General features: G+C 44.7%; 1 protein-coding gene across 4 annotated transcripts in view; it reads left to right on the plus strand.

The window, feature by feature from the left end:
- Positions 1-27,284, plus strand: part of NUP93 (nucleoporin 93) — a 1,074,191-nt gene that overhangs the window by 791,217 nt on the left and 255,690 nt on the right. For all 4 annotated transcript variants that reach the window (XM_030203719.1, XM_030203720.1, XM_030203721.1 and 1 more), the window contains 2 exons: positions 18,629-18,745; positions 19,140-19,258. In XM_030203719.1, the coding sequence (XP_030059579.1) occupies positions 18,629-18,745; positions 19,140-19,258 (236 nt within the window). The remainder of the gene's footprint in view (positions 1-18,628; positions 18,746-19,139; positions 19,259-27,284) is intronic.

Genomic DNA, 27,284 nt, shown 5'->3' on the forward strand with positions numbered 1-27,284 from the left:
AGGGGGGAAGAAGGAAAAGTTGTGCATAGTGTTTTGCATTTGAGCGATTGTGGTTAGTATATGCTTTGAGCAACCACTTTATTCTTTGACATATACATATCTAATATCTAAATTTAATAAAAGGTATTGTGACTTATTTTATTTATTTTTTGTGTGTGTTATCAGCCAATTATGGATTTAAGCTCCACCCCCCAACCCCATCCCCTTTAGCCTCCCCAAACAGTTGGGCCACCGACCGCCTATGAACTCTTCCATCTTATTTTTTAGGCTTTAGCATTTGTATATAGACACTTCAAATTGTGTTTTTTTCCTTGCATCTATAAGCTGCTTTGATGTTGACGGGGATAATTTGCAACCTTCACTCTGTTCTCCCATTAAACTGACTTTCTTTCACCATTATTGAAACCTCTCTATTTGGATTCCCTAAAGATTCTGTTTCAGTAGTACCCTTCAAGTATACTCCACTCCAAACCCTGCATTCATGGTGACTGTCAGTCTCCTCACCCCCATTTTAGTTTAAAAGCTGTTCTATCTCCTTTTTAAAGTTAGTGCCAGCAGCCTGGTTCCATCCCGGTTAAAGTGGAGTCCATCCTTTCAGAACAGGCTCCCCCTTTCCTAGAATGTTGCCCAGTTCTTAACAAATCTGAATCCCTTATCCCTGCACCATCGTCTCAATCACTTATTGAGACTGTGGAGCTCTGCCTGCCTCTTGGGTCCTTCACTTGGAATGGGGAGCATTTCCGAAAATGCTACCTTGGAGGATCTGGATTTCAGTTTTCAACTATGAGCCTAAATTTGGCTTCCACAACCTCCCTCCCACATTTTCCTATGTCATTGGTACCCACATGTACCAAGATAGCTGGCTTCTCCCCAGCACTATTTAAAATCCTATGTAGGTGACATGTGAGGTCCGCCACCTTCGCACCAGGCAGGCAAGTGACCAGGCAATCTTCATGTTCCCCAGCCACCCAGCTATCTACATACCTAATGATTGAGTCACCAACTTCAACAGCTGTCCTAACCCTTTCCTTCCTGGGCAGAAGCTCCTGTAGACAAATCCTCAGTGCAAGAGGATATTGCATCCCCTTGTCCTGGCTACAGGATTACTTCCTACTTCACCAGGGTGATGCTCTTCTTTTAGGACACCTTCCTCCTCAAGGCAGCACAGGGGCTCCCAGACTGGAGGTGGGACTTCTCTACAACGTCCCTGTAGGCCTCCTCTATGTACCCTTTCCGTCTCCTTCGGTTCCTCCATGTCTGCTACTCTAGCTTCAAGAGAACGGAGTCATTCTCTGAGAGCTAGGAGCTCAAAGACCACACACATATAACCTCTCACCAACTGAGAGATAATCATACATGTGTCACTCAATTCCAAAGGGAATGGGGGCTTGATATACCGCCTTTCTGTGGTTTTTGTAACTACACTCAAAGCGGTTTACATAGTATATACAGGTATGTACAGTATATCCGGGAAATTATATACCGGTGAGTCTGACGTTGGTGCCGGGCAAAACGGTAGAGACTATTATTAAGAACAAAATTACAGAGCATATTCAAAAGCATGGATTAATGAGACAAAGTCAACATGGATTTAGTGAAGGGAAATCTTGCCTTACCAATCTACTACATTTCTTTGAAGGGGTGAACAAACATTATTATTAATATTTATTATTTATTGCTTTTGTATCCCACATTTTCCCACCTATTTGCGGGCTCAGTGTGGCTTACAATGCATTGTAACGATGAAAGTACAATAAGTTATTACATGATTGTGTGGCTTACAATACATTGTAACGATGAAAGTACAATAAGTTATTACATAGTAACATAGTAACATAGTAGATGACGGCAGAAAAAGATCTGCATGGTCCATCTAGTCTGCCCAAGATAAACTCATATCTTGAATTTGTACCTGTCTTTTTCAGGGCACAGACCGTATAAGTCTGCCCAGCAGTATTTCCCGCCTCCCAACCACCAGTCCCGTCTCCCATCACTGGCTCTGGTACAGACCGTATAAGTCCGCCCTCCCCTATCCTAGCCTCCCATCCACCAACCCCTCTTCCCCCACCTGCTCCGCCACCCAATTTCAGCTAAGCTTCTGAGGATCCATTCCTGCTGCTCAGGATTCCTTTATGCATATCCCACGCATGTTTAAATTCCGTTACCGTTTTCATCTCCACCACCTCCCGCGGGAGGGCATTCCAAGCATCCACCACCCTCTCTGTGAAAAAATACTTCCTGACATCTTTTTTGAGTCTGCCCCCCTTCAATCTCATTTCATGTCCTCTCGTTCTACCGCCTTCCCATCTCTGGAAAAGATTTTTTTGCGGATTAATACCTTTCAAGTATTTGAACGTCTGTATCATATCACCCCTGTTCCTCCTTTCCTCCAGGGTATACATGTTCAGGTCAGCAAGTCTTTGGTCATACGTCTTGGAACGCAAATCCCATACCATTCTCGTAGCTTTTCTTTGCACCGCTTCCATTTTTTTAACATCCTTCGCAAGGTACGGCCTCCAAAACTGAACACAATACTCCAGGTGGGGCCTCACCAACGACTTGTACAGGGGCATCAACACTTCCTTTCTTCTGCTGATCACACCTCTCTCTATACAGCCTAGCAACCTTCTCGCTACGGCCACCGCCCTGTCACACTGTTTCGTCGCCTTCAGATCCTCAGATACTATCACCCCAAGATTCCTCTCCCCCTCAGTACCTATCAGACTCTCCCCGCCTAACACATACGTCTCTCGTGGGTTTCTACTCCCTAAATGCATCACTTTGCATTTCTTAGCATTGAATTTTAATTGCCAAACCTCAGACCATTCTTCTAGCTTCCTCAGATCCCTTTTCATGCTTTCCACGCCCTCCCGGGCGTCCACTCTGTTGCAAATCTTAGTATCATCCGCAAATAGGCAAACTTTACCTTCTAACCCTTCGGCAATGTCATTCACAAATATATTGAACAGAATCGGCCCCAGCACCGATCCCTGAGGCACTCCGCTACTCACCTTTCCCTCCTCCGAGCGAACTCCATTTACCACCACCCTCTGTCGTCTGTCCATCAACCAGTTCCTAATCCAGTTCACCACTTCGGGACCTATCTTCAGCCCATCTAGTTTATTTAAGAGCCTCCTGTGAGGAACCGTGTCAAAAGCTTTGCTAAAATCTAAGTAGATTACGTCTATAGCACGTCGATGATTCAATTCTCCAGTTACCCAATCAAAGAATTCAATGAGATTCGTTTGGCACGATTTCCCTCTGGTAAAACCATGTTGTCTCGGATCTTGCAGCTTGTTGGCTTCTAGGAAATTCACTATCCTTTCCTTCAGCATGGCTTCCATTACTTTTCCAATAACCGAAGTGAGGCTTACTGGCCTGTAGTTTCCAGCTTCTTCCCTATCACCACTTTTGTGAAGAGGTACCACCTCCGCCGTTCTCCAGTCCCTCGGAACCTCTCCAGTCTCCAAGGATTTATTAAACAAATCTTTAAGAGGACCCGCCAGGACCTCTCTGAGCTCCCTCAATATTCTGGGGTGGATCCCATCCGGTCCCATGGCTTTGCCAACCTTTAGCTTTCCAAGTTGTTGATACACACTCTCTTCCGTGAACGGTGCTATATCCATTCCATTCTCAGGTGTACTTTTGCCAGTCCCTCTCGGTCCTTCTCCAGGATTTTCTTCAGTGAAAACCGAACAAAAGTATCTATTTAGTAAATTGGCTTTTTCTTCATCATTATCTACATAGCGGTTCGCTGTATCTTTTAGTCTCACAATTCCCTTTTTAGTCCTTCTTCTTTCACTAATATACCTGAAGAAATTTTGTCGCCCCTCCTTACATTTCTAGCCATTTGTTCTTCCGCTTGCGCCTTCGCCAGACGTACCTCTCTCTTGGCTTCTTTCAGTTTCATCCGGTATTCCTCCCCGTGTTCCTCTTCTTGAGATTTTCTATATTTCTGGAACGCCAACTCTTTAGCCTTTATTTTCTCAGCCACTTGCTTGGAGAACCATATCGGTTTCCTTTTCCTCTTGCTTTTATTTACTCTCCTTACATAAAGGTCTGTGGCCCTATTTATTGCTTCTTTCAGCCTGGACCACTGCCCTTCCACTTCCTGTTCGACCTCCCAGCCCATCATCTCCTTCCTCAGGTATTCCCCCATTTTACTAAAGTCAGCACGCTTGAAATCCAGGACTTTGAGTTTAGAGTGGCCGCCCTCCACTTCAGCTGTTATATCAAACCAAACCATTTGATGGTCATTGTTTCCCAGATGTGCACACACTCGCACATTTGACACACTATCCCCATTTGTGAGCACCAGATCCAGCATCGCTCCCTCCCTCGTGGGTTCCGTAATGATTAAGGTTACATTATGAGGAGTTGAAACAATGTCCAGGTATCGATAAGGGGAAAGAATAATACTGAAGAGAAAAAGGCTGGGTGTGTTAGAATTATGGGGATAGGTGTAATAGGAGAATGTGTTAATGTGTTGCCAACAGTGTGTGTGGTCTTCATGTGCTTTGATCCTATTGATAGATTTTTTCAAAGAGATGAGTCTTTAGTAGTTTGCGGAAGTTGGTTAGTTCATGGGTCATTCTTAGGTTTCGTGGTAGTTTGTTCCAGAATTGCGTGCTCATATAGGAAAAGGTTGATGCGTGCATCACTTTGTATTTTATGCCTTTGCAAGTTGGGAAGTGGAGGTTAAGGAAAGTTCTAGACGATCTTTTGGCATTTCTGGGTGGTAGGTCTATTAAGTCGGACATGTAGGCTGGGGCTTCACCATTAATGATTTTGTGGACTAGTGTGCATACTTTGAAAGTGATGCGTTCCTTGAGTGGGAGCCAGTGTAGCTTCTCTCGTAGTGGTTTCGCACTTTCGTATTTTGGTTTCCCGAAGATGAGTCTGGCTGCTGTGTTCTGGGCTGTTTGAAGTTTCCTCAGTATTTGCTCTTTGCAGCCTGCATATAGTGAGTTGCAATAGTCAAGATGGCTGAGTACGAGTGATTGCACTAGGTTGCGGAAGACGGATCTTGGGAAGAAAGGTCTTATTCTCTTCAGGTTCCACACGGAGTAGAACATCTTTTTGGTTGTGTTGCTAGCGTGGGTTTCGAGTGTTAGATGTCGGTCGATAGTGACTCCAAGGATCTTTAGGGTTTCTGAGATTGGAAGGTTTAGGTTTGGTGTGTTTATTGCGGTGAATTCATTAGTGTATTGGGAGGTGAGTATCAGGCATTGAGGTTTTTCTGCGTTCAATTTCAATTGAAATGCATTAGCCCAGGTGTTCATGATTTGTAGGCTTTGGTTGATTTCGTTAAGGATCTCTTTAGTGTCCTGTTTGAAAGGGATATATATTGTTACGTCGTCAGCATATATGTATGGGTTGAGGTTTGATAGAAGTTTTGCTAAGGGTGTCATCATCAGATTGAAAATAGTTGGTGAAAGGGGTGATCCTTGAGGTACTCCACATTCTGGTGTCCATGCTGCAGATGTAGTTGAATTTGATGTGACCTGGTATGAGCGCAAGGTTAGGAACCCTTTAAACGAATTTAGGACATTGCCTCCGATGCCAAAGTATTCAAGTATATGTATTAGGATTTCGTGGTCGACCATATCAAAGGCACTTCACATGTCAAATTGTAGTAGGAGTATGTTGTTGCCGGTTGCAATCATTTGTTTGAATTTAGTCATCAGGGTAATTAATACTGTTTCTGTGCTGTGATTTGATCGGAATCCTGATTGGGCGTCATGCAGTATGGAGAACTTGTTTAGATAGTTTGTGAGTTGTTTTGTTACGATCCCTTTGGTCATTTTGGTTATTAGTGGTATGGATGCTATTGGTCTATAATTAGTTATTTCGCTTGCACTTTTTTTTGTGTCTTTGGGTATTGGGGTAAGTAGAATTTTTCCTTTTTCTTTTGGGAAGAGTCCGTTTTGTAGCATGGAGTTTATATGGTTCGTTAGGTCTATTATGAATTGTTGAGGAGCTGATTTCATGAGGTTGTTTGGGCATATGTGGGCAACATGTGGATAAAGGTGAGCCGGTTGATATTGTGTATCTGGATTTTCAGGTGTTTGACAAAGTACCAGAGGAAATCGGAGAGTCATGGGATAGGAAGTAGTGTTCTACTGTGGATTAAAAACTGGTTAAAAGATAGAAAACAGAGAGTAGGGTTAAATGGTCAGTATTCTCAATGGAGAGGTGTAGTTAGTGGGGTTCCCAAGGGGTCTGTACTGGGACTGCTGCTTTTTAACATATTTATAAATGACCTAGAGATGGGAGTAACTAGTGAGGTAATTAAATTTGCTGATGACTCAAAGTTATTCAAAGTCGTTAAATCACAGGAGGATTGTGAAAAATTACAAGAGGACCTTACGAGACTGGGAGACTGGGCGTCTAAATGGCAGATGACGTTTAATGTGAGCAAGTGCAAAGTGATGCACTTGCTCACAAGTGGAAAAGAGGAACCCGAATTATAGCTACGTCATGCAAGGTTCCACATCAGGAGTCACGGACCAAGAAAGGGATCTAGGTGTCGTCTATGATACGTTGAAACCTTCTGCTCAGTGTGCTGCTGCGGCTAAGAAAGCAAATAGAATGTTAGGTATTATTAGGAAAGGAATGGAAAACAAAAATGAGGATGTTATAATGCCTTTGTATTGCTCCATGGTGCGACCGCACCTCAAATATTGTGTTCAATTCAGTTTGCTGCATCTCAAAAAAAGGTATAGTGGAATTAGAAAAGGTGCAGAGAAGGGCGATGAAAATGATAAAGGGTTTAGGACGACTTCCCTATGAGGAAAGGCTAAAGCGGCGGCGAGGGCTCTTCAGCTTGGAGAAAAGGCGGGTGAGGGGAGATATGATAGAGGTCTATAAAATAATGAGTGGAGTTGAACGGGTAGATATGGAGCATCTGTTTACGCTTTCCAAAATACTAGGACTAGGGGGCATGCGATGAAGCTACAATGTAGTAAATTTAAAATGAATCAGAGAAATGTTTCTTCACTCAACGTGTAATTAAACTCTGGAATTCGTTGCCAGAGAATGTGGTAAAGGCAGTTAGCTTAGCGCAGTTTTAAAAAGGTTTGGACGGTGTTTATTTATTAGGTCTGGTGCCCAATGCTAACTAAAGGTGCTTAACTGTTAATTAAAAGTTAGGGAGGCAGATCCTAATCCCGGAGGGACTAACCATCCTCTGGCTACCAAAAATGTTTGTTTATTAGGTCTGCCATCTCCATTTGGGCAGCGGAGCCATGGCCCTTTTACTACCCTGGACAGAATTGCATATCCCCTCTAAGTACTTAATTACCCCACCCTGGTATCTGTTCATGACGGTGTTACACAGTTTAGGCAGTAGCAACCTCCCCAATTACAAAGGAGCCCAGTATCCAGTAGATATAATAAGATAGTTTATTAGCATCAGTATCTCACCCAAATGTAGTACAAGCAGATCAGGCAGTCATATGGTGGAACAGTATTACATGACACGTCCTCTCTCTCTGGCCTTCTGGAGTCTTCCCTTGTAGCCTTCCTTCTCCCTTCTGATCTAATACCCCTCAGACTGCTTCTCTTATACTTTTCTGGCCCCATTGATTCCAATGGACCCTAGCTTTCTCACCAGGGCTCTTGGCCCTTATCAGTTGATAAGAAATGACTTCACATATTCTCAAGCTCCAACTATAAACAAGATATGCTCAGAGCGCATCTTGTGAGATGACTTCACAGGTCATTTTGCTCTCTTCAGCTCCCCCCTCCCTCTACTTGCATCTGACCCTCTACTATCTTTCATTTTAATCAAAACATCTTAGCTCATGACTTCTCGCAGGTGCCAGTCTCAGGATTGTGGACAAGAGCAAATGCCCTCTCCCTTGTCAGCTCTCTGGGAACTCATTTCAGCTTGTGCTGCAGAAAAATATATTTTGTATCAGAGATGATTTTGATTTTTAAGAGGCCTAGCTCTTTAGCCTGAGCCATTGGCCTGTATTTTACTGAGAGCAAGGGCTAGCATATTTCTACAACGGCTTCCTAAATGAAAAGTCCATAGACCATTATTAAATGGACTTGGGGAAAATCCACTATTTCTGGTATAAGCAGTATAAAATGTTGTGTACTTTTTTGAGATCAGAGCCAGTGGTGGGAGGCGGGGCTAGTGGTTTGGAGGCGGGGATAGTGCTGGGCAGACTTATACGGTCTGTGCTAGAGCCGGTGGTTGGGAGGCAGGATAGTGCTGGGCAGACTTATACGGTCTGTGCCCTGAAAATGACAAATACAAATCAAGGTAAGGTATACACAAAAAGTAGCACATATGAGTTTATCTTGTTGGGCAGATTGGATGGACCGTTCAGGTCTTTTCCTGCCGTCATCTACTATGTTACTATGTTGCCAGGTATTTGTGACCTGGATTGGTCACTGTTGGAAACAGAATGCTGGGCTTGATGGACCTTTGGTCTTTCCCAGTATGGCAATACTTATGTACTTAAGTACTTATGTCTGGAACATAGCCAAGATCTACTTCCAAAAGGGGGCCATCCCAGCCCTTGGGCCCCCCACAGGGTGAGAAACTGCAACCAAGAGAGATTCCTTGAACTTTGCTGCACAACCAGCAAAGTGATAGAACATGCTTAACTCCACAAACCTATAACATCCAATTCCCATCTCCCCCTCCCCTGCATCCCCTCTCCCATAATACTTTGAGTTCCCATCCTACGAGACATCATGTTAGCACCCACCTCTGTTTCCACCCCTACATAGCACATAACCAACAGCAGCATGGCAATGAACCCCCACCCCCCCTCCAAGCAACAAATAGTTAACCAAACCTCAGTCGGAAGTCCACAAAGTCCCAAGAACTGTCTCTACTGGCCAAGAACGCACCCCACAACATTAAAAAAAAGCAAACAGGCGTGCTCCACCCACTGACCAACAGGCATTAAACAATGCTATGGGTGTAGTCCAGGACTCCAGCGAAACCTGGAGATTAGTATGCATCACAGTGCTCCCCATAAGCGCTACACGTCACCAGTTCACGTATAGGCTCATGAGGCGCCAAACATCCTTCAATCCCATGATCCATCGCAGAAACCAACTGGCCGCTATCTCTCTGATGCCTCCAGCAGCAAAAAGTAACAAAAAGAAAATGGTGTCTTTGCTTGTCGAAGGGCCTCAGCAGGACCCCCGTGGAGTGCATACCTTGCCCCAAAAGGCTAGTAGTTCATCCACAGCATCAGAAGACCAGCCCTGAAATACCTGGGGAAACCTAGCCAGCAACCTCTCTCATAAAAATCCAAGGTACTTGTAACATTAGTGATCCAAACAGACGTCCAAAGCCGCCTCATGACAAGTGGGATGCACCCTCTCCTCCCTCAATCCGAGTTAATAGTGCCTGAGCTTCTGCTACTATTGTACAAGTGAAAGTGGTCCTGTTGTGGGTGACCCACAACATGAATGGATACGAGTGCAAAACAAGTCTTAAGGGAGAACAGTTTAGAGCAATTGGTGGAGAAAGCTTTACGGTGTTCTGCAACCTTAGCAGAATAATCTTGGAAGCATAAAATGCGTTTATTCTCATAATTCAATGTTTTCCCCGAACACACCGCCTGCATGATGGCAGTTTTGTGAGCAAAGTTTAGTACCTTTAGAATCACCACACAGCCTGGGAGAAGCGTTCTGCTTAGGACCCACCCTATGCGCTCTCTCCACTCACAGTGGCCCATAGCACTGTGGGAGGTGAAGTTCTCTCTGAAGCCACAATTCGAGGAATCCAATAAGTTCTTTGTCAGCCACCGACTCAGTAAGCTGACCAGCCAAAGGTTGATTCATCTGGATCTATTCTCTAAGTCTTCAACTTTATTCTCCAGCGCTTCCACCTTATTGAGGAGCTGAGATTGGGAGTCTTCCATTGTGGATCTTCCAACGCTCCGAACCTGTGTGATCTTTTGCCAGCTCCTCCAACTGAGTTTGCACCTGATTTAATTGGGCAGCAATAGGGCTTAGTCTCCACTCAAGCATTTCCTCTAGTGCTGTGGTCATCTCTGCAGTGACCTCCGCCACCCAAGCCAAGGATACATATTAGCCTGGCAGGCTTCCAGGTGCAGCCATCTTAGCCACCCTGTGGCGGAGGCGCTTTTTAGTCTGAAGTTTCGCTGCCATGGTGCACTCCGGAGTCGAGACAAATCTCTGGAGACAGTCCGTTTCCCCCCACAGTAAGTTAGGCAGCGGTTGGGGAGTTCAGTGCTATGCTGAAACGTGGTATTCAAATAGGGTGGCCAGAGAAACGCTTCTCAGCAGCCTCTCACGTTCATGGCTTTATGTAATCTCCCAATTAGACTTTACTTTTAAGATGGAATTGTTTTACTAAGCATACAAAAAAAATCTCAATCCCATGATGTTTTATTCTAGAAGTATTGTTTATTGTTGCATTGACTTTGTATCCCACATTTTCCCACCTCTTTGCAGGCTCAATGTGGCTTAAAATACATCGTGATAAGTGGAAATACAGGTAGAAAATATACAATTACTGGTACGGAAGGATCTTGGGTAACATTATAATAAGAGACATGATAGTATAACAAGCAGATATAGTAGGACAGTTCTGAATATATATGGAAGAGTTATATACATTCATATTTGTTACTCTTTGTGATATGCCTTGTTAAAGAGATGGGTCTTCAGTAGTTTACGTAAGTTAGTTCGTAGATCGTTTTTAGGTTGCGCGGTAATGTGTTCCATAGCTGTGTGCTCAGGTAGGCAAAGGTAGACACATGCATTAGTTTGTATTTTAGGCCTTTGGAGTTGGGGAAGTGCAGATTAAGGAATGTGCGGGATGATCTTTTAGCATTCCTGGATGGTAGGTCTATCAAGTCTGACATGTAGGCTGGTGCATCTCCGTGGATGATTTTGTGAACTAGAGTGCATATTTTGAACGTGATGCGTTCTTTCAGTGGGAGCCAGTGTAGCTTTTCTCGTAGGGGTTTAGCACATTCATATTTTGTTTTACCGAATATGAGTCTTGCTGCAGTGTTCTGGGCTGTCTGAAGTTTCTTGATTATTTGCTCTTTGCAGCCGGCGTAGAGTGCATTGCAATAGTCTAGATGGCTGAGCACCATTGATTGTACAAGGTTATCCTTTTTTTGGTTATCTGTCAAGGTATTAGATGATAACTCAGGAGAGGTATTTGAACAATGGGGCTTTTGGAACAAATGTGTAGTATTTAATGTTTAGAATCATAGGCTCCTATAAAAAAGCAAGTATGGTAGAGAAAACCTTTTGTTCTGTGGTTTAATGAGCCTTTAAAGTTAGTAAAACAATAGTAGGAAACAATAGTATACTGGATCGTATATGGTTGAAAAGTAGAAAGGAGCAGGATAGACTAAATTGTAGAAAGCACATTAGTATCTGTAAGTTAGCCTTAAAATTTTCCAGAAAACATTATTATTCCCATATGGTCAGAATAGTGGCCTTGGATTCAAAAGCTCTTTTTAATTGACCAGTGTCTTAAATCTTACTAGACAGGGTTATGTTAATGTTCCTTTAGCTCAGGAAGAGGCCAATTTTGTTTCAAGACAAAAGTAATTAGGACTGCCCTTCCACAACTAAATTTGTTATCCCTGAGTGACTACTCCAATCCTGCTGACTCATGCACTAGTGCAGTGTCAGTGGATCAAATTTGCAATTCATTCTCAGTTGTAAACATTGATAGTGTTGAGAGTTATTTGAAAAAGTATTCTTCATGTCAACGCCATGTTGATACCTGTCCAGCATATCTATTTAAGATTCCTTCATCTGTTTTTGTTTTTGTTTTTTAGATTGGTTAGCAAAGTGGCTAAATTTTGGTCTCCAGCAAGGAATATTTCCCGATTACTTAGACCACATTGTCCTAACTCCAGTCCCGAAAGATTCATCAGGGATCCTCTCTGCCATGTGTAGCTATCATACTGTTTCTTCATTCCCTTTGCTAAGATCATAGAGGCCAAAGTGACTGTTCAATTGGTTAGTTACATAGATCATTTATTCTTGCACTCTTCTCAGTCTGGATTTTGAGGAAACCATAGCACATAGACTGTTCTGTAGTAGATGGGGCTAAGATGTGGTTGAGTAAAGGGTGCCAAGTCCTACTGGTCCAATTTTGATCTAGCTGCAGCATTTGATGATGTGGACCATCTGATTTTATTATATCTACTTGAGGAAATTGGTATTGCAGATACAGTGTTGAATACAGTGTTGAATAATGCCTTTTCTGTGCAATGGTCAAATGGATGTGAAATACCCCTTTGTCACCCATTTTATTTAATATGATGATGTTATTTTCTCTTGGCAGGGTATTAGAAAGAAATGGGATAGAACATTTTATTCATGCTGATGACGTGACTCTGTTGCTATCCATCGCTAGTCCCATATTTGATATTAGAACCCATGGCTAAACTTTGCTTTAATATTGTAGAGAAATGGATGTCTAGCCATAGGTTAAAACTGAATGTTAAGAAGAATGTTTTTTTCATTGCCACTCCTCAGTTTCAATCTCTGTGGCATCAGAGTCTGAATATTAACATGACTGACTTTCCTTTGGTTTTGGAAATGAAGGTCCTGGGAATGATATTGGATAGCACTTTTTCATTTGAAAAGCATATCACTCATCTTGTCAAATAAAAAATTTCTGTTTGTCTCTTGTGTCAGATCCGTAACTGCTTTGAATCTTTTCCGTTTAAACTTTGACGCAAGCATTAATCTTAAACCAACTAGATGCGGATTGCAATTCTTTTCTATTGAGAAGGTTGCAAATATTGCAGAATACGACTGTGAGGTTTATTCTATGGACAAATATGAGAGTTCAACACATCTCTTAATTAAAGCTCATTAGTTACCTATTTATGCCAGGATTAAGTTCAGGATTTGCACACTGTTAATTAAGGTACTCCATGGTTTAGCTCCCTATTACATGTGTTTTCTTATCATCCGTCCTACTTCAGAAATATTTTCAAAACTACGAGATCCTCTTGTTATTGCATTTCTCCTCTTCCAAAGGGTTTGTTATTGGAACATTTTGAAATCATCTTTCATGTACTTGTCTGCTGGTTTTTGGATTTGCCTCCTAAAAGAATTTGGATACCTATTGATTTGTGTTATAGAAAACACCAGAAAACTTGGCTCTTTCAGAAATATGTGAGTTAAGCTTCTCTGTTTTGTTTTACTACATAGTATTTGGATGTATTATTCTTTGGGTTGTTCCTAGTTCTCTTGTTTGTAATCCACGTCAAGCTGATCAGGTTTTGTGGAATATAAGCATTCATTTCATGTAATGTCATGTAAAAATGGGTACAGCCTGATGAGCAACAAACAAGGGAGCATATTGTTTATTATGTTTAAGAGTTACTGTACCACCTCATCTGGCTACATGTCCAGGCTGTTTACAGACTAAAAAATGTGAAAGGAGATTCATCTTCCCTGCTGCTATACACCCCCACCAAGATATCCATCTTCCCTTCGATAGCCTTAAATCACAGCAAATTTGTTTGAATGATTTGATATAATTCAAGGAAAATAACTGTGATAGATCCCTAGGAATCTGACCCCAAAATAGCAAAAATTGCCCAATGCCCATTTAAATGAGAAACTCTGTTGTAAAAAACTGTCTTCCTCTTGTGCGGTTGTAATCCCCATGAGCTCCGACTTGTAAAAGTTTATTTTGAACCTTACCATACTCCTCCAGTTCCCGTAACAAATATAAACAACATAAGCTGAGTTCAAAATGGCTGCCGAGTAGAGCAGACGTGTTACAGAAGCTCCTGCAAATTTTCCTTTTTTAAAAGGGCTTTTTGTATTAGCCATACCTAAAATGCCTAAGAGAAGGGGGAAAGCTGCTGCTGCAGCCTCCCAGCGGCTTAGTACCCCAACTCGAAGTGGTCCAATTGATTTTTTTTTGCAGCAAGTTTTGGACGCTACAACGCCGGTGAGCGGCTCGCTGTTGTCTCCTGTGCTGGTTGAAGGAGCGCGGGAGACCTTAGAACTGGAAGTCTCTCTAAGCCCCGACGCTTAAACACCCCCTCCTCCTCCAGTGCCTCGCGAGATTGGAGCTCAAGGAATGGCATCTCCGACTCTAACCCCGGAAAGGGAGATAGACGAAGGACGACGGGGGGCATATGAAGATCACCAGGGAGCTGGATTGATCGCACAGGCTGCAACATCAAAGGAGGAGCAAAATGCCTCGACTATGGAAGGAATTTCCTTACAACAACAAACGGGGGTAGGTGCCTTTTCACTTGCAGTTTTTCAAGATAAACCTCACGAAGTTACGTTAGACTGTCTGTGGACACTCATTGCAGATTTGGGCAAAGCATTAATTCCTCAGATTCAAAAAGTGAAACAGGATGTTGTCTGTGTAGAGGAGAAAATAAAGCAATTGAATGTAAAAGTTGAGAAACAAGATAAGGAAGTACAACGACTGCAAGAAGTTCAAAATAACATGGTGAAAGACTTAATTAACTTAAGAAGAAAGGCAGAGATAATGGAAAACTTTTCAAAAAACAATAACTTGCGATTTATTAATTTTCCTCAATTAGATAATGTGGCTCCTAGAGAGATGTTGAAAATATATTTTAAAGATATCTTACAGATAAGTGAAGAAAATATACCTCCTTTTGCGCAAGTTTTCTACCTTCCATCTAGACAGCAACAAACATTACAAAACCAACCCCTCGATGTTTCAGCTTTACTAGAAACCTCAGACTCTGAACAAGTAATACCAGCCACGTTATTGGCTACAGTTGCTTTGTCTCCGGACAAACTTTGGATATTAAAATTGTTCTATAAAAATCGTGAAAAACTTTTCAAAGGGTTAAAAATTAGTGTGTACCCTGATGTATCAAAGGATACACAGCTGCGCCGGAAAAGATTTCTTCAGAAAAAGCAGGAAACGATTCAACTGGGAGCAACTTTAATTTCCATGCAAGTGTTTGGTCACCTACCACTCTGAAAAGTTTGTGTTTTATGACCCATCCCAACTCGAGACATTTATTACATCTAGAAAGACAGCTGAAACAGTAGTTTCAACTAGTGATGTTGTTTGACAATTGGAATATAGTGTCCTTTACACCTCTGCTACTCTTTTGTAATTTTATTTCTTAGTAATATACCTTCAATGATGTTTGAATTTTGAACTCCTGATTTGAGGACTTGTATTGGTTTGAGGGAAGTTTCATAAATGATATATTGCCTATTATATTGTAACCTCATTATATCCAATTTTTCTGAACAAGTTTGTATACTTGAAAAGTTGAAATTTAATAAATAAATAAATTTAAAAAAAAAACAACATAAGCTATGGTGATATCATATAAAATATCATCAGCGAACAACCCTAATTTGTGCTCACAGGATCCCACAATCCCCCATTTAAAGTCTAACAGGGGACATGTGCACTGACCAATGGCTCTATCTATAACGCAAAAGCATGGGTGATAGGGGATACCCTTGATGGGTGCCCTGTTCAATAAAGAATGGTTCTGTGTACCCCCCCCCCCCCCCCCCCCCCCCGGTTATCATTAATCTGAGCTAAAGGCCCTTCATATTTCATAATCCATCTTGCAAAGCCTGAACCAAAATCCATTTTTTTGCAAAACCAGACATAGGAATGACCATGCCAACTTACCAACAACTTTTTCTGCATCTGTAGCCACGAGAGCAGCCTTTCTCCTGATTTATTGTGTAGACCAAATGACATTCAGTGCCCTCCGAATATTGTCCACCAGTTGCTATTTGGGTGCAAAGCCCAACTGATCTGAGTGAACCAAGCCTGGAAGTACTAGACTACTGCAATGCACTCTACGCTGGCTGTAAAGAACAAATCATCAAGAAACTTCAAACAGCCCAAAACACTGCAGCCAGACTCATATTTGGTAAAACAAAATACGAAAGTGCCACACTCCTAAGAGAAAAACATCACCCCTTTAATTTTTTGTATTGTTTGTGAAACATGTCTTCCCCTGAAATGCCTAGCCAGCATTCTCCCAGATTTATTGCCAAACTCAAAAAAATTGTTTGTTTATGATGCATGAAGTCAACCAACTCTACTTGTAAGGAATGTAACTTGTTCCTGAATTTCTTTAACTTTTTTAAGGTATCTGGGGTAGGTCACATCTGATGAAGTCATTCTAGTTTCATCAAAATGCACAGTAACTTCCAAGGAATGCCTCTTACCACTGCCTTTAGAGCATTTCAAAGTACCCCATCTGATACTTCCCTGTATCATTTTGCACCAAATATCCTTGAATTAGTTCCTTAATTCCCTCACAGATCTTCCCATCCCCAAACAAACTCTCATTTAATCTCCAGTAAATTTGACACTTCTCCTCAAACCCCTGCAGTAGTATCCACACTGGTGCATGATCTGAAATCTGAATGCTTTCTATGTGAGAAAATTTCTATGACACTAGAGGACATCAATCTTTGGAGTGAGAATAAAAAGAATGTTTTCTGCGCTTGATGCTGTAATCTCATATATTCTGTAAATCCAAAGCTTTAACCAGAGCCATTAGCCTCTTTCTATGAGAGTGACTACCCTAATTTTCCCCCTTAAAATGATCCAGAGAACACTGTTGGAGTCAAATTAAAATCACCCCCGGCCATCACCTTCCCCTTGGCAAAAGTGGACATCTGAACCCACACAGCTAGATAAAATTTCCCTTCCTGCACATTAGGTTCATAGATATTTATCAAAGTAAGATTTGTCCCATACACCCTACCTTTAAGTACTAAACATTTACCCAGTGGATCTCTATAAATCTCATTCTTTATAAATGGTATTCCTTTCTTGATAAAAAAAAAAAAAATAGCCAAGCCCCCTTCCCCCTCCCCCAACAATGGATCACTATGCATAAACCATTCTTCATATTCCCTGTATTTTAAGCTTAATATGTGTTTCCTGCAGCATCACTAAATCCCATTGTAATCTCTTAAACTCATTACTCTTCTCAAGATTGTTCATGCCATTGACATTCCATGACCCCACTCACAACAAATGCGCCTCATTATTCTCCCCTCTCTTCCCTGGTCCCCTCCCCTTTTCCTTTCTCCCCCCAGCCTCACTTCCCCACCTCCCTATACCCTCCCTACCAATCCCCATTCCCATCTGTTGCTGACCATTCCCAACCAGCGCACCTGGATTGGCCACTGTTGGAAGCAAGATTGGTCTGACCCAGTATGGCTGCTATTATATGTACTTATGTTAAGAGGAAGATAGCCATCACTAGTATGAACACACTTTATGCCCCACACCCTCCCCCACTCCCACCACTGCTTCAAACAAATCACACTGTATCAACTACAAACCTACTACCAAACATTCTATAAAACCCTCTAGCCATCCACCTTCCACAAACTTAGTCATATTGCTCATATTCTGCTAAATTGGCTGTCTTCTTTACCACATGCAGGCAGTTATTCCCAGTGTTTTGTCCCTGGTCGAATAGCACTCTGTGCTCTCACTTATCAGTATCTGCAACTTCCACAACCAAATTAGAATTTTTCCTTCAAGCACTCTTCACTCTTTGCCATAGGAACTCTGAATTCAGACACGGTGATAGGGCAGGTGGTATTGCTACTGGCAAATCTGTACAACCCAGATCTGATAAAGGTTTCCAAGCTTCCACTGCCATTTGCGCTTGGTGCGGATTTCCAGAAAGTGTAATCCAGAGCCCAAACAGATACAACCACTTATGCTGACCACAGGCCTTGCTTTCCTGCTAGGGACCCTACTGGCCCACAGTCTTCATTCACCCAGGATTTCTGCGCTGCTTGGAGCTGGGGATTGTAGTTTACTGTACTCCTTGTGCTGGCAACACTGTCACTGCGTCACAGACATATTATGCAGACAAACCCTCCTCTGTGGAACTTAGTCTAGTGAAGATGAACAATTCATCAGGTGTGAATTCTCCTCAGCTCTTGAATTTGAATTGAAAATGAGCTCTGGCTCTTTCTCCTGCAGGTTCACCTGTTTTAGAATATGGCTTTCCTGTTCCAGGATAAGAGGAACTGAAAACACCAGATATTAAATGTTCTTAAGGTGCTGAAAGTTTCCAAAACAGTCCTGTGTTTTGTGCACATATCTATCTTTATAAACAATGTAAACACCATACTTGTTTGTATAAACCTTTATGTATGTTTCCATGTGTAAGGGAGACGCTGGTCTCTCTTTCTCTCTGTGTTACATTTGCTGGATATTGGTCAATCTGTTACATTGACCAATATCCAGCAAATGTAATAAGAGCATGGTGCATCTAGTTGTACCAAGGTGATGACTCTAGGCATCACTCCATCCATCCTTACACCATACTAATTCTCTGTTTTTTGAGCAGGGGGGAGAAGGTGAGTGCTTTTAATTAAAACTCCGGCAGAGCTACTCTCCTACGCGTCCATATCTCAGTGATGACGTTACTTACATAAGTACATACTGGGAAAGACCAAAGGTCCATCAAGCCCAGTATCCTGTTTCCAACAGTGGCCAATCCAGGTCACAAATACCTGGCAAGACCTTCCTCCAACAAAACATTTTATTGATCTTAATGCTTTTAATTGAAAGACTTCTGCTTGCTCATCTGTCAGCACTGTTTTTTTTTTTTTTGTTTTTTTTTTGTCTTTTCAGCCCGGAGTTATAGATAAGTTTACCAGAGACACCAGACCTATTATTAGCAAAGTGGCTTCAGTTGCAGAGGGTAAAGGATTGTTTGAGGAAGCTGCAAACCTTTATTATTTAGCAAAGGTATGTTGTCCACAATACTTATGTAGTAGTATTTCTTCAGTGTATTGTGAAATTTGGAGGATGCTAAAAACTGAATCATGTTAATGTTTCCATTTCATCAGTTCATACATTTCTTTTTTTTTTTTTTCAACATAAGCCCAAAGGGATTCCATGTCCGCCAAAGCACCTCTCATGCACAGATACCCTCCTCCCCAAATACTTTTGTTTAGGATTCTAACTGCCACTCTATGCAGGTTACCTCCTCCTATTCCTCCACTTAGTATATGAGAGTCAGAATTTATGGCAATGTGTTTCCATTTATTTATATTTATAACTTGTCAGTCTGGAGGAAAAAAAAAATCACCTTTGGTGGGTTATAACATAAACATCAAATATGTGTTTTGTTTTTTACTAGACTTCAGACAAGGTAATGGAACTAATGAACAAGTTGCTGAGCCCTGTTGTTTCTCAAATCAGTTCTCCACAGTCTAACAAAGAAAGACTAAAGAATATGGCGCTTTCAATTGCAGAAAGGTAAGGGAAAAGTCAGCCATCTAGCACAGAGTTCTAGCTGGAAGACTTTGTAAGTTTGTGACGTACACCTGAAGTTTCAGTTCAAGTCTTTGTAAACTTTATGAATCAGATCAATGGTGATATTCTTAATCTTGTCATCTCCGACTTGTGCAATATTTTCCAGGATTAAAAGAGAGAAAAATGCCTTGTTTCATAACATGTCACATGATGAAACTAGGCTTCCTTGTCATCAAGCAGATGAAGCCATTACGTATGGGTTGTGTCCATCAACCAGCAGGGGGAGATAGAGAGCACTCAGCTTTTCACAGTGCCTCATGGCCAGCTACCTCCACTGCCTCTTCAGTATTCTCTATCTCCCCAAGCAGGGTGGCTGCAGCTTCTTCGAGCTCCATCAAAAATCTGCCTGGGGGTGGCTCCTGGCTTGCCAGTTGTTAGCCGGGGTGTTAGAGGCTATAGCAGCTTCACTTTGAAGGCACATAGGTCAGCCCTTTCCCTGCCTTACCCATGCCCCCGTGGATGTGGACATATTAGCTTGCTTTTCCCTGTCCTTTCCCACTCAGTGGATGCAGGCACATTGGTTCACCTTTCCCTGCCTTTCCCACTTATCTGAGCCTCCGGAGTGTTTTTATTTACCTCTTTTGCCTCTGCTTTCCTCAGAGCGTTAAAAATAAATAAATAAAGTTGCGTCGAGCTTTAGCGCAGCGATCTTGGAAAAGAGTTTTGTTTCTTGAGATTCTTCTGCAGGACCCGGAGCTGTGCTACTCGGTCTAGTGAGGTAAGAGTGTTTTCTGACTCCTCCGGGGGGTGGGCCTGCGATCGGGACATTTTTGGCGCGAACCGCCATTTTTGAATTTTACCGCCGTTTTCGGCGATGGCTGCGGAGACTGTAAAGCGCTGTTCTAAATGTGGCAAGCGCAAATCAGCAGCGGGGCTCTGTAATTCGTGCTGTACAGACGGTAGAGCCGGCCCTAGCATGGCGAGCGACGATCTTTTGCGCTCTGAGCTGGCAGCGGACGCCATTTTGGATTTTCCACATGGCGCGGCCTCCGTTGCGACGGAGAGCCCTGAATCCAGGGGGGGGTCCTCTGAGTGAGGTTAATAATAGAGCTGATAGCCCTGGGCAGGATCCGGGCGGTCAGGGAGCGGTTTTCTCCCCTGATTTTGTTTTAATGCTGCATAGGGCATACATGCTTAAAAGAGCTCTTCCACAGGGATCTTCGGACCCTCTGCCTGCCCCCCCCCCCGGTGGATCCTGGCCTTTTGGAGTTGGCTTTGCCTGTTTCTTATCCTCCTGATAAACGCAGAAGGGCTAATTCCCCTTCTGAGTGTGGCTCCCCCCCCCCCCCCCCCCTGTGGTCGGGCTATGAGGATTCTGAGGGGTCTGGCAGCACTTCTTGGGCTGAGGAGCCAGTTGGGTGCAGAATTGCCACAGGAGCTTGATGATCCGTCTGCAGTGAGGATTTTCCACCCCGAGGAGCTGCCGGCGCTTATTTCAGATGCCTTACAAGCCCTCTTGATTGAAGATCCTGGGAGTGGCACAGCCTCCTCTGTTAATCCAAGGATGGCTAGTACCAGAAAGCCTGCTCGAGCCTTTCCTTTGCATGACTCCATCGAAGAGCTTATTTCGCCTCAATGGGCTGACCCCGAGGGACCTTTGAAGGTTGCCAGGGCTATGGGGCAATTATACCCTCTGAGTGAGGAACATTTGACTCACTTTGCAATGCCTAAAGTGGATGCCCTGGTCACGGCTGTGACAAAGAGAACTACCCTCCCTGTTGAAGGAGGTGTTGCCCTGAAGGATATTCAAGACCGCAGGCTTGATTCAGCTCTGAAGCGGTCCTTTGATTTGGCAGGTCTCACTGTTCGGGCGTCTGCATGCAGTTGTTATGCTGCTAGAGCCTGCCTGGCTTGGTTACAGCAGGCAGTGGAACAGCCCGGTGATGGAGCGGAGACTTTATCTGAAGTGGCTCCGCGGATGGAGTCGGCCTTGTCCTTTTTGGCTGACGCCCTTTATGATATGGTCAGAGCTTCGGCTAAACAAACGGCTGTAGCAATGGCGGCTCGCCACACTCTTTGGCTACGACATTGGGCGGCGGACATGGCCTCTAAGCAAAGGTTGGTGAAGTTGCCCTTTCAAGGCCTTCTCCTGTTTGGTGAGGAGCTGGAAAACATTGTTAAAGGCCTGGGGGATTCCAAACCTCAGCACTTGCCCAAAGATAGGCCGAAGCTTTCCTCTAAGGGTCAGGCAGTCCGCTCCTCTTACAGACCTCGCTTCCGTGAAGCTAGAAGGTACCGCCCGGGGCGTGCTGCTGGGTTCACTTCGCGTGCCCGCTATCAGCAGAGAAACTCCTTTCGCTCGGACAAACGTTCCGCAGCTGCCGGTTCAAGGCCTGGAGTTCAGGGGCGACCCTCTCAATGATGGTGCGCCGGCCCCCTCCTCGTTTCCTGTCATCGGAGGAAGACTTTCCCTCTTTTTCGAGGAGTGGGCCAAAATCTCCGCAGATCAGTGGGTCTTGGACCTGATCAGAGACGGATACCGAATAGAATTCGATGCCCCGGTGAGAGACGTGTTTGTGAAGTACCGATGCGGTTCTGCCGCCAAACGGGCGGCGGTAGATGAGACTTTGCACAGTCTGTGCCGGATAGGGGCTGTGACCCCGGTGCCTCCCACCGAACAAGGTCTAGGCCGCTACTCCATTTACTTTGTGGTGCCACGAAAAGGCAGGTCTTTTCGCCCGATCCTGGACTTAAAAGAGCTAAACAAGTCCTTAAGAGTGCGGCATTTTCACATGGAAACCCTGCGCTCCGTCATTGCGGCGGTACAGCCAGGAGAGTTTCGCACGTCTCTAGACCTGAAAGAAGCTTACTTGCACATACCAGTTTGGCCCCCACACCAGAAGTTTCTGCGGTTTGCGGTGTTGGGAAAACATTTCCAGGTTTAGGCCTTGCCTTTTGGCCTCGCCACAGCTCCCCGAACCTTCTCCAAGGTAATGGTGGCAGTAGCTTCCTTTCTCAGGCGAGAGGGTATCCGGGTTCACCCGTACCTAGACGACTGGCTCATCAGAGCAGACTCAGAAAAAGAGAGTCATCTAGCTACAGCCAGAGTGGTTTCAGTCCTTCAATCTCTGGGCTGGGTCGTCAATATGGCCAAAAGTTACCTGACCCCCTCACAATCTCTAGAATATTTGAGGGCCAGGTTCGACACAGCCTCGGGCTGTGTGTTTCTTCCCGAGCAAAGGCGGTGCAAGCTTCAGAATCAGGTCCGTCTGCTCCTGAGGATGCCCCACCCACGAGCTTGGGACATTGTCCAGCTGTTGGAATCGATGACGGCCACCTTGGAAGTGGTGCCATGAGCGAGAGCACACCTGAGACCTCTACAGTATTCTCTACTTCAACGATGGTCTCCAGTATCTCAGGATTATCAGTGCAGACTTTCTTGGCTCCCTGCGGCCCGCCTCAGTATGGAGTGGTGGCTCTCGGACAGCATGTTGCGGCGGGGAATGCCGCTGGCGCTCCCCGATTGGTGCCTGGTGGTGACAGATGCCAGCCTGAAGGGCTGGGGCGCACATTGCCAGGGGAAGCATGCCCAGGGGCTGTGGATGCCCGACGAGTCGGAGTGGTCTATCAATCGCCTGGAGTTGAAAACGGTGTTTCTGGCTCTTCTGGCCTTTCAAGTGACCCTGGAAGGATTGGCTGTCCGAGTGATGTCAGACAACACGACAACAGTGGCCTACATAAATCGACAAGGCGGAACTCAGTGCAGAGCTCTAGCCGCGCAGGCCGAAGAAATTTGCCACTGGGCCGAGCACACGACAACAGTGGCCTACATAAATCAACAAGGCGGAACTCAGTGCAGAGCTCTAGCCGCGCAGGCCGAACAAATTTGCCACTGGGCCGAGCTGCATCTACAGTCCCTGTCAGCAGCTCACATTGCAGGTCAGAGCAACGTGCAAGCCGACTATCTAAGCAGGCATCAGATCGATCCAGCGGAGTGGGAACTAGCAGACGATGTATTCCTGCAGATATGTGCCAAATGGGGCAAGCCAGTGATGGATCTTATGGCGACCAGTTCCAATGCCAAAGTCCCGTGCTTCTTCAGCAGACAGAGGGATCCTCGCTCTGCCGGGTTGGATGCCTTGGCTCAACCCTGACCCCTGGGCTTGCTGTATGTCTTCCCTCCGTGGCCCTTGATAGGGCGAGTGCTCCTGCGGATTCGGCTGCATCCAGGAGAAGTGGTGCTCATCGCCCCAGATTGGCCCAGGAGGCCTTGGTATGCGGACCTCTGACAGATGCTGTTGGAGGCTCCCTTTCCGTTACCTCTGGTTCCACACCTGTTGTCACAGGGTCCAGTGGCCATGGAGGACGCCTGCCGCTTTGGTCTTATGGCATGGCGATTGAGAGGGCGCAATTGAGAGATAAAGGCTACTCAAATAAGGTAATTTCCACTCTCCTGCAGGCCCGTAAGCGCTCCACTTCCGTAGCTTATGCCAGGATTTGGCGCCAGTTTGAAGTCTGGTGTGTTTCAAGAGTGCTTTCTCCATTGCGGGCTCCTGTCTCGCTGATTCTGGACTTTTTGCAGGATGATGTACACAAAGGCTTGGCCTATAATTCCCTGCGGATGCAAGTGGCAGCATTGGCTTCCCTGCGTGGCAAGGTTGAAGGCGTGTCCTTAGCTGCTCATCCAGATGTGGCACGGTTTCTTAGAGGGGTGCTTCAGCTCCGTCCTCCCGTGCGGGCGCCTTGTCCAGCTTGGAACCTGGGGTTAGTATTGAAGGCCCTTCAGGGGGCTCCCTTTGAACCGCTTCGGCGTGCTTCAGAGAAAGATTTGACACTGAAGGCCATCTTTTTAGTGGCCATTACCTCGGCGAGACGGGTGTCAGAGCTCCAGGCGCTGTCCTGTAGAGACCCTTTTCTGCAATTCTCAGAGTCAGGGGTCACAGTTCGGACCGTGCCTTCCTTCATGCCTAAGGTGGTTTCAGCGTTTCACCTAAACCAGCCTGTTTTTCTTCCCTCCTTTGTTGAGGAGGAGTTTCCAGATTCATTTGGGCAGTTGCACCTTTTGGATGTGCGCAGGACTCTGTTGCAGTATCTGCGAATAACAAATTCTTTCAGGACCTCTGATCATCTTTTTGTGCTGTTTGCAGGTCCTCGCAGAGGGTCTTCAGCGTCTAAAGCCACTATTGCCCGTTGGCTCAAAGAAGCTATCTTTTCAGCATATCTGCAGTCTGGCCGGGCTCCGCCTGAAGCCTTTAAGGCGCATTCCACAAGAGCGATTTCCTCTTCCTGGGCGGAAACTGGAGCACTATCTCTTCATGAGATTGCAGTGCTGCAACATGGGCTTCTAAGCTCTCTTTCTCCCGACATTACATGCTGGATGTGGCTGCCAGGAGGGATGCGCGTTTTGGAGCACAGGTGCTAGCACGTGGTGTGGCTTGTTCCCACCCTATTTAGGGATTGCTTTATTACATCCCATACGTAATGGCTTCATCTGCTTGATGACAAGGAAGGAAAAATTAGGTTCTTACCATGATAATTTTCTTTCCTTTAGTCATAGCAGATGAAGCCATGAGCCCTCCCTATATGATTGTCTGTATTGCAGTGATTCTGATTTTAGGTGCTGTTCTTGTTTCCTGAAGTTATATTCCTTCCTTGGGGAGTCGGAAAACAGTCTTCAGGATTCTTGTTACAGTTATAGGAGGATGAGTTCATTCCCTCCAGTTCATGTTTTGGGAGGATGAGTTTATTCCCTCCAGGAGGATGCAAGTATTCCCTCCATTTATACAAAGTGGAGGACGAGTTTATTCCCTCCAGGTGGATGAGTTCATTCCCTCCTTTTTTGAGTTTATGCCCTTGTTAAGGGGCCATCGTTCGCTGTGAGGAAAGTTCATGTTATTTCCATTGCGGTTTGCCATACTGCTTTGGAAGCTTCAAATATTGAAGAGGCAGTGGAGCTAGCTGGCCATCAGGCACTGTGAAAAGTTGAGTGCTCGCTATCTCCCCCTGCTGGTTGATGGACACAACCCATATGTAATGGCTTCATCTGCTATGACTAAAGGAAAGAAAATTATCATGGTAAGAACCTAATTTTCCCTTTTATATTGCTTGCTGGCTTTGGGAAAAATGGCCATGTTTGCTATAATCTGATGACCAATCCTTGGGAATAGCTAGCAGTCATAGAGAGAGAATATCATCATCATTGTGGTGATAGGGATGAAGCTGGAAACTACAGACCGGTAAGCCTCACTTCGATTATTGGAAAAGTAATGGAAGCGATGCTGAAGGAAAGGATAGTGAATTTCCTGGAAGAAAATGAGTTGCAAGATCCGAGACAACATGGTTTTACCAAAGGGAAATCGTGCCAAACGAATCTCATTGAATTCTTTGATTGGGTGACCGGAGAATTGAACCGTGGACATGCTATAGACATAATCTACTTAGATTTCAGCAAGGCTTTTGACACGGTTCCCCACAGGAGGCTCTTAAATAAACTGGATGGGCTGAAGATAAGACCCAAAGTGGTGAACTGGATTAGGAACTGGTTGATGGACAGGCGCCAGAGGGTGGTGGTGAATGGAGTTCGCTCGGAGGAGGGAAGGGTGAGTAGTGGAGTGCCTCAGGGATCGGTGCTGGGGCCGATTCTGTTCATTATATTTGTGAGTGACATTGCCGAAGGGTTAGAAGGTAAAGTTTGCCTATTTGCGGATGATACTAAGATTTGTAACACAGTGGACACCCCGGAGGGAGTGGAAAACATGAAAAAGGATCTGAAAAAGCTAGAAGAATGGTCAAAGTTTTGGCAATTAAAATTCAATGCGAAGAAATGCAAAGTGATGCACTTAGGGAGTAGAAATCCAAGAGAGGCGTATGTGTTAGGCGGTGAGAGTCTGCTAGGTACGGATGGGGAGAGGGATCTTGGGGTGGTAGTATCTGAGGATCTGAAGGCGATGAAACAGTGTGACAAGGCAGTGGCCATAGCTAGAAGGTTACTAGGCTGTATAGAGAGAGGTGTGACCAGCAGAAGAAAAGAGGTGTTGATGCCCCTGTACAAGTCATTGGTGAGGTCCCACCTGGAGTATTGTGTTCAGTTTTAGAGGCCGTATCTTGCTAAGGATGTAAAAATAATTGAAGTGGTGCAAAGAAAAGCTACGAGGATGGTATGGGATTTGCGTTACAAGACGTATGAGGAGAGACTTGCGGACCTGAACATGTATACCCTGGAGGAAAGGAGGAACAGGGGTGATATGATACAGACGTTCAAATATTTGAAAGGTATTAATCCGCAAACAAACTTTTTCCGGAGATGGGAAGGCAGTAGAACGAGAGGGCATGAAATGAGATTGAAGGTGGGCAGACTCAAGAAGAATGTCAGGAAGTATTTTTTCACGGAGAGGGTGGTGGATGCTTGGAATGCCCTCCCGCGGGAGGTGGTGGAGATGAAAACGGTAACGGAATTCAAGCATGCGTGGGATAAACATAATGGAATCCTGTGCAGAAGGAAGGGATCCTCAGGAGCTTAGCCTAGAATGGGTGGCAGAGCTGGTGGTTGGGAGGCGGGGCTAGTGCTGGGCAGACTTATACGGTCTGTGCCGGGACTGGTGGTTGGGAGGCAGGACTAGTGCTGGGCAGACCTATACGACCTGTGACGGGGCTGGTGGTTGGGCGGCGGGGATAGTGCTGGGCAGACTTATACAGTCTGTGCCAGAGCCGGTGGTGGGAGCAGGGATAGTGCTGGGCAGACTTTTACGGTCTGTGCCAGATCTGGTGGTGGGAGGCGGGGTTGGTTGTTGGGAGGCGGGGATAGGGCTGGACAGACTTATACGGTCTGTGCCCTGAAGAGGACAGTACAAATAAAAAGTAGCACATATGAATTTATCTTCTTGGGCAGACTGGATGGACCGTGCAGGTCTTTTTCTGCCGTCATCTACTATGTTTACTATGTATTGTCAGTGTACAATACAGGGGAATATGGCTTCTTCTACAGTAGTTTACTTTGGTCTCAATTTTCAGCAACAGAAGCAACCATATT

Source organism: Microcaecilia unicolor, chromosome 5 (genome assembly GCF_901765095.1).
Source record: "Microcaecilia unicolor chromosome 5, aMicUni1.1, whole genome shotgun sequence".
Lineage (NCBI taxonomy): Eukaryota > Metazoa > Chordata > Amphibia > Gymnophiona > Siphonopidae > Microcaecilia > Microcaecilia unicolor.